We start from the raw sequence: 11,303 nt of genomic DNA, 5'->3' as shown, positions 1-11,303 counted from the left end.
AATAGGCATATAGTTCTGAACTTTGCTTGCCAATCTAGTTCCCAGTTCAGGGCTTTAGCATTTCTTATTTGATTCTTCCTGTAAAGTTCTTCCTTCAGATTCTTCCATGGGTGGCTCCAGTTAATCATTCAGTCTCATCTCAAATGTCACCTCCTGGGTAAGCTTTTCCTGGTCACCCTAGATAAGGAGACCCCCACCTATAGTCACTCTATGTCGTTATAACTTGATTCATGACCTGCATAGATTTATCTGTTCTTCTCAATTTTATTTTACATGGTTAATCTTTTGTCTTCCATTAGAATGTCAGAAATTTGCCTTGTAACCCCCAACTGCCCATACCATCAGCTAGATTAGGATATTAATTCAAGTGTTTCAACAGATATTCTCCCCAAACGAGGATTCCAAAAGATAGACATTGGCTTCTTTCTTATGGAAAAGTCTGGACAAGCAGTTGAGTGTAGCAACTTCCTGGTGCTGCAAGGAGCAAATTCCCCCGTGGCCTGATGCCTCTGCCATCCTCCACAGGCAGCTTTGTTTGATGACCCAAGGGGGCTGCTCCAGTTCCTGATGTCGAGTTCCCATGGTAGCCATTGGAAAGGACGAAGGAGGAAATGAAGTGCACGCTTTTTCCTTTAAGGGACACCACTTAGGATCAGCACATACCACGTCCACTCCAGTCCATTGGCCAGAACTTATTCATTCAGGTGGCCACACCCAGCTGCAGGTAGGCTGGAAACGTTTTCTTTATTCTGGGCAACCACGCCTACCTAAAATTCAGGGGTAGTCTTACTAAGAAGAAAAGGAAGGTAATGAGGAAGAGCTAGCGACCTCTGACACACCCAGCACATCACAGTACTTAATTAATACCTGTGGTCTGAATAAATAACATACATTGCAAAAGTGACCTGTGAGAAGCGACCTATTGGGGAAGTAACTCAAGTTCTTTTAGAGAGTAGAGAAAGCACATAGACTGTGTCCCTTCAGTTCAGCATCTCAAGAAACTGAATAAGAAAAAAAAATAAAATAAAAATTAAAAAAAAAAGAAACTGAATAAAGACTGGGTTTCCTGCAGAACCTCAGAAATTCTGAAGGGAGAAGAAAAAATAAGAGAATTATAGAATCCTAGAATACCAGGATTGGAGGATAGTTTTTTTTTTTTAAAGATTTTATTTATTTATTCATGAGAGACAGAGAGAGAGAGAGAGAGAGAGAGGCAGAGACGCAGGCAGAGGGAGAAGCAGGCTCTGTGCAGGGAGCCTGATGCAGGACTTGATCCAGGACCCCAGGATCATGACCTGAGCTGAAGGCAGACGCTCAACCACTGAGCCACCCAGGCGCCCCAGAGGATAGGTTTTGAGTTCATATAGATTTGAATTTGAGTGTTGGCCTTGTCATTTGATACCTTTGACCTGAAGCAAGGTAAATTTCCTGAGCATCCTACAATAAAACTATAACTATCCCTATTTAATTAAGTGGGACAGATAACTTATATAAATCGCTTAGCAAAGTACCTGACACATAGTAGGTGCTGAATTATTGTTAACTATTATTACTGTTGTTTTTCCTTGTCATTATTATTATCATTGTCATCTTCATATCTATTCTTTTTGTTATCCTCAGAAGTGGTTATTATAAACCTCCAACTTGGCAGCCCAGGTGGCGCAGAGGCTTAGCGCCGCCTGCAGCCTGGGGTGTGATCCTGGAGGCCCAGGATCGAGTCCCATATTGGGGTCCCTGCATGGAGCCTGCTTCTCCCTCTGCCTGTGTCTCTGCCTCTTTCTCTCTCTCTCTCTCAATAAATAAATAAATCTTTTTTAAAATAAATAAATAAACCTCCAACTCACTTCTTTTTTTTTTCCAACTCACTTCTTTTTTTTTTTTTTCCCCAACTCACTTCTAACAAAAGTGAGGTTGGGCAGGTGACATGAACCACTCAGGGGCTTCCCAGGGAGAACGGAAGACAGAAAGCCAATTTCCTCAGAGGATGGTCAGGAGAAGATCAGCAAACAGTTATGGTTGTGAATGTTTTTTGTTTTTTGCTTTTTTTGGTTGTGAATGTTTGAGACAGAAGGGGAGACCCAGAGGGAGACATAAGGCAGACACCCCACCATCACATGAAGGGGATCCTCTTCGATGCCATGATCAGGGCTGGGGCATCCATCCTGTGGGCAACGGGGAATAGTAAGATCTTTTAGAGAGTGGGCATGCCTGTGGGGACATGGTCAGATTTTTTTTCCTAGAAAAATCACTCTGGCAGCCCATATTGAAGAGAATTCCAGGGCAGAGGCAATTAGAAGGAAAGAATAGCAAGGAGGCTGTTTCTCCTCCGGGGAGAGATTATAAAGCCTGCAGTATAGCCAGAAAAGTGTAGACATAAAGAAAGTGTGTAAAAGGAGTAAACGTTCAGCAAGTGCAGTGGAGACCTCAAGCGTTCCATCTGCTGCAGGACTGGGAACTGAGCAGCTTGTGTGTCCTTGAGGATGTCATTCAGTGTCTGCTGGATCCAGCACAGAACGAGACAGCAGAGCAGGAGGTTGGCAAGCCTGGGTTCCAAAGTTAGTCTCCTCGCAGTAGTACCTTGGAAAATGTTATCAACTCTGAACCTGTTTCTTTGGCTATAGGATGGAGGTGATAATAGTACTTATTTTGTTGTTAATGAGGTTAATGAGGTTGTTAATGAGGACCAAATGAGTGAATACACAGAAAGTATGTAGTGAATACACAGCACACATCTGATACTTCCCAATTGCAATTAAAGTATCTGCTTTATTATTGTAAAGTTCCACCCTGGGGACTCCAGGCCCCTCCCCATGATGGTTCTTTGTAATGCTTCCTAAGCCCCTTGACGAATCCTCATAGACACAGATTGCCAGGAAGCATGGGGAAGATTCAGAGAAACAGCCTTGACTGAGATAAGGAGAAACGCAAAAAGATGGGTTAATTGCAACCACACATCTCTAGTTGGGTATCTGAGTTAACATTTGTATTGCATTGTATCTCTGTGTATTTATGCGTGTGTATAAATTTGTGCATAGCTGTGTAGGCTCACACTTTGTGTGTTTCATGTATATTTTGAATGCCTGGGTTATTTGTGTGTATTTTATATATCTAAGTATGTGAATGTTTACAAGTGAGTATGTTTATACTTGCATATCATTTGCATGTAGACGTGTAATTGAGTGGGTGGGTGTTTGTGTGTTCTTGAGTGCGTGTGCGTATGCATATTTGTTCTCAGATCATCAAATGCCAAGACCTAGGGTTCTGTCCAGTTCAGCCCCACTGGGACAGTGCTCTGACTCTGAAGCATGACAGTTCCATGGTGATTTTCTGTTAAGCCAGGAGACCCCAGCCAAGGTGAAGGGAAGTGGGCAGGAGAGAGCAGGGGCTGCCAATGTGGCCAGCAAGCAGAAGCCACTGTGGGAGAAGAGACCAGGAGATAGGGAAAGAGGCAGACCTTGGTCAGAGAGCCAGCCTGGCCCGTGGGAACTGTGTAGTATCTCCCACATCCTGCCAAGACCAGAACAAACCGTAGCTTCTGTTGCCTCCCACACAGTACAGCCCGGCCTGGCCAGTTCCCTAAAACCTGTACCACCCACTCCCTGAAATCTGCACAATTGCATTTTTCAGCTCTTGAAAGGCTGCCCACTCTCCGCAGCCTGAATCCCATGATGCAGAGGGTGAGACAAAGGCTAGTGCAAGTTCCCAGCAGGTCCCACACAGGCCTTTTTATCTCCACAAACCTTCCCTCTAACCTATGAAGTTAATTATATGACAAGAAGAGGCGCTCCTGGGTGGCTTAAATGTCTGATTTCACCTCAGGTCATGATCTCGGGGTCCTGGGATCGAGCCCTGCATTGGGCTCCCTGCTCAGCAGAGTGCCTGCTTGTCCCTCTCCCTCGCCTTCCACCCCTACGCCTGCTTGTGCTCTCTCTATCTCTCAAATAAATAAATAAAATCTTTAAAAGATATATGACAAGAAGGTGGAAGAAACTAGAACCATAAATCACAGCCTTTTACAGATTTCTTTGACTTGCATGCACTCACATCTTCCCCTTACTTTTCCCAGGGAGGCAGGAAAAGTATCCAGATGAGGGGTTTTGGCTTTTGAGAGGTGATATGAGGCCAAGTTTGCATAAAAGTGTGGCGAGGCTGTGACAGGGGGGCTGGCAGCAGGAGGAACCCCTACACCAGTATAACCCCCCATTGTGTCTTGCAAGCTTCAAGCAATGTGCCATGACACAGATGCTAGTGAGAGTGTTGCTTCTAAAAGTCATTAACACATTAATGATCACATACCAGTTATGAATGCTCTGCCAACACTCAAGCCTCAACGAGTGCTTTCTTTATTTATATGTATTTCAATCTCAGCTCCAAGACACAACTTGCAAAGTTGGGGAGATGTCCAAATGTCAGTTGCTGTTGGGGTTTCCTGCCCTCCTCCACTTGATCCTATCAGGACTCTATGATTCCGGGAAATGAAGAGGAACCTGCTCCTTGCTTCATGATGATGATGCTCATTTCTCTTGCTCCTCATGCTCAGGTTATTGCTGATGAATTCCACCAGCCATTAATCAGGCAACTCTGGGCATTGGAGAATTGTTCCTCCCCAGGGCCCAACCCCAGAGGCCCTGCTGCTTCTCCCAGGACCACACCTTAGTGGCTGTCTCCGCAATGGTTGTCTCCATGCCGGCAGTCCCATGCAAGTACTTAGCTCAGGGCGCTTTATCAAACAGCCTGGGAGCCAAACCCCCATCTCTTCTCCCAGTTGGGTGGAGATTCAACACCTCCAAATACCAAGCCACTCCTCTCCAGAACCTGAAGCTAAAATCTCCATCCCACTGCTCCTAAGACAATCCAATCTAACAGCCCTCCTTGTGCCTGGGCCTCTCTAAGGAAATGAGGATGGGGGAGGAAGGAGAGTTGTCTTCAGGGCAGCCCCTGAAACTCTAACTCTCTCTCTCTCTCTCTCTCTCTCTCTCTCTCACACACACACACACACACACACACACACACAGATTTTTTTTCACTTCCCCAGTGGCAAAGGAAGATTAGGATTCAGAACATAAAATCTTGGCGCCCCTTCCAATAACTGGGCAGGAAAAAAAAAAAAGATCCTTTCCCTCTCTATGCTGATGCTTGCTCAAGTAACATGGGGAAAAATTATCAGGTAATTGCTACATTAAATTCTTAATATGGCGGATCCCTGGGTGGCTCAGCGGTTTAGCACCTGCCTTTGGCCTGGGGCGCGATCCTTGAGTCCCGGGATCGAGTCCCGGATCGAGTCCCACATCGGGCTCCCAGCATGGAGCCTGCTTCTCCCTCTGCCTGTGTCTCTGCCTCTCTCTCTCTCTCTGATGTCTATCATGAAAAAATAAAAAATAAATCTTAAAAAAAATAAATTCTTAATATGTCACCCTGTCACAATATGTGTTTTAAAAATACAAAGTATATTTGTATAATTGATCTCATTAATACATAATGATTTTACTTTTAAGGCAAAGCATGGTGTCCACAAATACTCCAGACATTTGGAGAAGTCATCGCCTGACTCACACAAGTGCACCTTTCAATCCAATCCCATAATGGAAGTGTTGCCCAATGGCCATCACAGTGATGGAAGATGTAACTGTACCCATCCTGCTAAGTGTCTAGTCTTACAATCGCAATGTGTATCTCTAATACCATTCTGTGGTTTTTGACTGTCAAACACTGACTCTATTCCGATGTGAAATGATGCCTGCAAAAGGGAATTCTCTTGTGAGACCATTCCTGCTATCTATTTTAAGTCAAACATATATCTAATTAAGTCAAAATTGTTCAACTAATATTAACTGAATGCTCAATTTGTGCTAGATTCTGTCCTGAGATACAGAAAAAAAGTCATCCATGGTCTCTGCCCTCATGGGAATGACAGTCTATCATGAAGACAGACATTGAACAAATATAAACACAGGTATGGTGCGTGGTGCAAAGGAGAAGTGCAGGATGCCATTGGCAATGCTGGGACTGGGGGGAGGCGAAGGAGGTACAAGGAGACACTCACATGACCCTGAGGGTGAGTGCCCCCTTATATGTTACACCATAACACCTCCCCCTGCTCTCCTAATCAAGGATGTGGCATTCAGAAAGGTCAAAGTGGAAAGGAAACATTCCAAGTGAAGGCAAAGGCTTGGGGTAGGATTCCCTGGTAGGGATCACTTGCAGCATCTTCAGACACTCAGCTTCTGAGAAACTTTCCATTCTTTGGCTTTTGTTGGAAAGGAGGGCTGATGTCCTACTACAGAAAACACTAAAGGCAAATATTATTTTGCCCCACTTCAAGAGTTAGTGGGCAGGCATATAACCCAGGCTCAGCCAACTGGATGCTCCAGCAAAGGACTTTGAATCCTAAAGGACTAAATTCAAATCACAGAGAAGATGGAGACAATACTCACATGGTAGCCAGCAGGCAGAAGCCACTGTGGGAGAAATCCAGGCAAGACTCCAGATGTCCGGTGCCAGGATGGCAATGCTCTGGTGGGATCCCAGTAGATTACTTCTGCAGCTCACTCTCCCTTGGTCCTTCAAGCTCAATTGTCTAGACTACCTATAGGTTTTATGAGCTACATGGGATCCTTCCAAGAAAGGCCCTTTCTGTTTAACTTTGTCTCTGATGAACTCAAATCATTACGTCCAATGACATGTTTAAGGTATGTTATCATCAAATATGCTGAAGAATGTTGCTATATGCCATAAGGAACCCTTGTGAAATTGGGTGCCAGGATGTGGGACAATCTGACCTGTGAGGGAGATGAAAAGATCAGCAGCAAAACTCAAGGTAGAAAGCCTAGAGTGTGAGAAAGAGGAAGGAGGATGCCAAGGAAGGACTGAGTGGAGACAGCAGCCCTGAAAATAGTGGGAAATAATAGGGTGTGTACAAAGGCATTGCCAAGGAACATTCAAGGGGCCAAGACGGCAGACCTGATATGAGAAGGGAAGAGGAGGGCATTCAAAGTCCTATCAGGATCAAATGTGCCCTACCGTCTATGCTGGGCATTTCCTACCTAAATATTTCATTTAATCTTATGACAATCCTGTGCCTCGGGCAGGATAAATCCTCACTTTAGAGATGAGAAGATAAAACAGAGAGGGTTAAATGACTTTGCCTAGCATCACGCAGCAGATATGTAATCACGGATTTGAATGGAGACCTTCAAAACTGGCTGAGGCCAGTTTAGTGTTCTCATATGAAGGGACTGGATGGTGAGGAGGTAATGCTGAATAGAACCTCTCAATTTGGAATAGAGAATCAAGTCCTTTATGATTAGTCAGATAAGCAGCAAGGGTTGGGAACACTTGAGACCATGACTCAAATCATGGGGCTGGTGATGGGAAGATCCTCATTGTCTCAGTTCAGGATCTGTCCTAGAAAAAGACTAGCTCACAATTCAATATCATGAGGCCTCAACTGGGAGGAAAGGAAAGAGATGGAGCAGGAACCCACATGAAGCCTGGTACCAGCTCTCTGCAGCTTGAAGAAAACTGTGAGGGATCCCTGGGTGGCGCAGCGGTTTTGCGCCTGCCTTTGGCCCAGGGCGCGATCCTGGAGATCTGGGATCGAATCCCACGTCGGGCTCCCAGTGCATGGAGCCTGCTTCTCCCTCTTCCTATGTCTCTGCCTCTCTCTCTCTCTCTCTGTGTGACTATCATAAATAAATAAAAAAATTTAAAAAAAAAAAGAAATGCCTTTAAAAAAAAAAAAAAAAAAGAAAACTGTGAGACACAATCCTGGAACCCCTAACAGGAGAACTGCAAGTCTTATCAGGGGAGGGTTGCGGACTTTTGGGATGAAACTAGAGAAAAGGAAGCAGTCTGTATCTCAAGACCCTAAATCTACAGTGTCCAATATGATAACCACTACCCACGTTTAGCTATATAAACTCAAGTATAGATTAAATTAAATATTCAGTTCTCCAGTTACAACTAGCCATGTTTCTTCTTCTTCTTCTTTCTTCTTCTTCTTCTTCTTCTTCTTCTTCTTCTTCTTCTTCTTCTTTCTTCTTTCTTCTTTCTTCTTCTTTTTTAATGTCCTCATGGAGCTCAATGCCTTTTGTGGGGGAAGAGATATCATAAAAATCACATAATATGTATTTATGAATGATTTAAAAAACAAGCGATCTGCATCTGTATTTTTGTCTGCTGCTGACTAGATACATATACACGTACCTTTAGAAAACATATAGTATTAGTTGATGTTTTGTTTTCCATTTCAGAGAATGTCTTTCTTTCTTTTTTCATCCCACAATAGGTCTTTTGGAGTCAGGTATGTTTACATCATCTTTTTTCAGTGATATGTAGTAGTCACTAGCATAGATCCTTCTTTTCCCTACTGATGGACATTTGGAACGTTTTTGGGGTTGGCTTTTGCATTTCGAACAAGGGTGCAACAGGTAGAGACCTGCACTTACTCACTAGCCACATCTCAAATGCTCAATAGCCACTTGTGGCTAGTAGTTACCATATTAGACAACACAGAGCTGGGACACTCCATCATTGCAGAAAGTTCTACCAGCAGTGCTGGCCTAGAAAACAAGAATCAAATGGCTGGAATGAACGTTCCTCATTTACAGCATCTGGGACAAGCGACGGGCCAGCAGGCTAGGAGCTTTGTGCAAAACAGACTATCACTACCTACTGGTCCACCCTGTTCTCCTCAATCTGCACACACATACCTTCCTTTGCTATTGATTCGTAAGTCTAATGAGGCAGAACTGCCCGACACAGATGGTACAGCCAAGAATGATTTAATAGAATGGTGGGCTCTAATGATGTTGGACTCAAAGTTAAGCAAGAGGGGACAACTTGCAGAGGTTACCCCAGGCTTTCAGGTGCGCTTGAGGATCCAGCTCCGATAGGCACATGCTTGGGGTGTACACAACACTTAGCTTCATTGGTGCACAATATATGGAATACTTCATTCTTCTCACACGTTGCTCTGCACCTTCCCAACTTACCCCAGCAAGACTTGGCTGAAATGAAAAGGGAAGGAGAGAACAACAACAAAAAAATTTTTTTGTTTTAAAAAGGAGAGAGCAGGATCAGTCTTGAAATAAAGCAGAAGCCTGGGGAAGGAGGAGGTCAAAGTCCAGCAGAGAAAACGTTAGTGAGGAAAATAGGACATATGTGGGGAAGAAGCCCTTACAAGGCATCCTCCAGATTTAGGAGAGATTATGGGCCATTATCCTTTCTTTTCTCATTTGTGTCCTCAGTCACTGTCCTAAAGCCCTCCCCACTTGGTGGCTTGGGACCTATGAAGCAGCTTCTCCTCCCTGGCCAGCTTCTTTGGGGAAGACAGGCGGTCCCCCTCTCTCCCAATGGTTCATCTCCCCCATAGAATAATGGAAGCAGGTGCCCAGTATCAGCTACCTTTCCCCTTTGCTCTCAGTACCCTCTCTAACCATATCAATGAGATGGGACAGGAATCAAAACTACACTCATCTGGAAATCTGCAAATCCTCTAGGGCATCGTAAAATTCCCAAGAATGTTGTACTCCCTACTGCACAACATCCTAGACCTTTTCACTGGCCTTAACCAGCCAAGATCATTAGGAACAGCTGCTCTGAGGAACCTAAAGGAGCCCAGATAAATTGAAGTTGCCTGAGAAAGGAATTAGAATCCTCAATCAGAAATTCAGGAACTGTGTTACCAGGTGGTTCAGTCAGTTGGGTATCTGCCTTCAGCTCAGTCATGATCCTGGGGTCCTGAGATCGAGCCCTCCATCAGGCTCCCTGCTCAGCAGAAAACCTGCTTCTCCTTCTCCCTCTGCTCCTCCCCTGACCCCCCCCCCCCAACTTGTGTGCATACTCTCTTTCTCTCTCAAATGAATAGATGGAAACTTTAAAAGAAAATAAATTCGGGAACCATTTTCATGGAGGCAACCCTAGATCAAAATTCAAGTCCCCTCCTCAATATTTTTGGAAAAGTACCCATTTTCTCTATATTCCACATCCAAATCTCTCTTCCATGTATCCTCTTCCCAGATCATCATGTTCCACTCTTCCAGAGCAAAGAAGATCAGAGCAGTCAAGTAAGGGCAGTGGCAAAATCAGTTGGTATCAGACAGCTCAAATTTTCCCTTGGCTACAGAGATCATCCGAAGGCCTGCAGGGAGCCTGCCATCCTCCTCACCCAGGCTGTTAGGGCCCCCCAGAATTCCCTGAACATGACCCACTGCTCCTTGGGAGAGATCCTGTTTACCTTGGGTGACCTGGACCAGGAGCAGGGCAACAGACAACATCAGGAGAATGAGCTTCATGAAAGCTGGATGCTCAGGGGAAGATTAGGAGGCTTGAGGCTTCTGGGCTGGCAAGACAGGCAGAGATCTCCATTCTAGGCAGTCCACACTGCTATTTATTGCCTCGGGGAACATAGCAGGCCCATGATCAGTGAACCAGAAAGGGAACAGTCATTTAAGATTAGACAGACAGGCAAGTAGTCAACCACACTGGTTGACTGGCTACTGAATATACCTCCTTGTCTGCACTTCCAGAGGAGGTCAGGACAGGGGGAAGAGATGTTAACAAAGACACAGGCTTGCCTTTGAAGAGGTTTATAATATAACTGGGGAGCCAAGAAAGGGGAAACATTTTTACTATTAATTCATGATGTCTGGTAAAAGAAGAGAGAGAAATGAGACAGAAAAGGACTGATACTTCTGTATTCCTTGGGTTCCCTCCAGCCGTGATGTCACCCTTGGATGTCCCATATGTTGGTGGTTCATTTAGAGGATAGTAAAGAAGGGGCAGAAGCAGAGGGAAATACCTAAAAGCTCCATGGCCATCTCCACTAGAAGTTCACATGTCAGCATTTGTGGAGTGGAATGAGCAGGAAGGCCACAGACCTTACTTTTAACAGTGTGTGTTCGAGAAGAACAAGTAGCATCTTCCTAGGTGGCAAAGGAAAGGCCATTTGCTCCCATCGTGGTGTTTCCTATGACACATGGTAGACTGTACTATTGGCCCCAATTTTACACCCCTCTTTGAATCCACACATTTGTAAGGTCTCATTCCAGGAGGGATGTGCTTCGCTCTCCCTCCCTTTTGTCTTGCCTATGTGACTTGCTTCACTAATGATGCATGGGCAGAAGTGACAATGTGCCAATTTTGAGCCTAGGCTTTAAGAAGCAATGAATGTTTTCACTTGCCTTTTTGTGCCTCTGCTGTCACCATGAGAAGAACATACCCCAGTGGTCCAAAGACGATGAGAGATACATAGAGTAGAGCTACTCCAGCTGACCCATAGATTTGCAGTGAGAAGTAAAGCT

At 44.7% G+C, this 11,303-nt stretch overlaps 1 protein-coding gene across 1 annotated transcript; it reads right to left on the bottom strand.

Annotated features, from left to right (window-relative positions):
- Positions 1-8,850: 8,850 nt before the first annotated feature.
- On the bottom strand, positions 8,851-10,295 carry DEFB121 (defensin beta 121). The gene is made up of 2 exons (XM_055344562.1): positions 10,238-10,295; positions 8,851-9,008 (listed from the first exon to the last, which is right to left on the bottom strand). Exons 1-2 carry the CDS (start codon positions 10,293-10,295, stop codon positions 8,851-8,853), a joined length of 216 nt encoding a protein of 71 aa, XP_055200537.1.
- Positions 10,296-11,303: the final 1,008 nt, after the last annotated feature.

This window comes from Nyctereutes procyonoides, unplaced genomic scaffold (genome assembly GCF_905146905.1).
Source record: "Nyctereutes procyonoides isolate TBG_1078 unplaced genomic scaffold, NYPRO_anot_genome, whole genome shotgun sequence".
NCBI lineage: Eukaryota > Metazoa > Chordata > Mammalia > Carnivora > Canidae > Nyctereutes > Nyctereutes procyonoides.
This window is presented reverse-complemented; position numbering and strand designations above follow the sequence as displayed.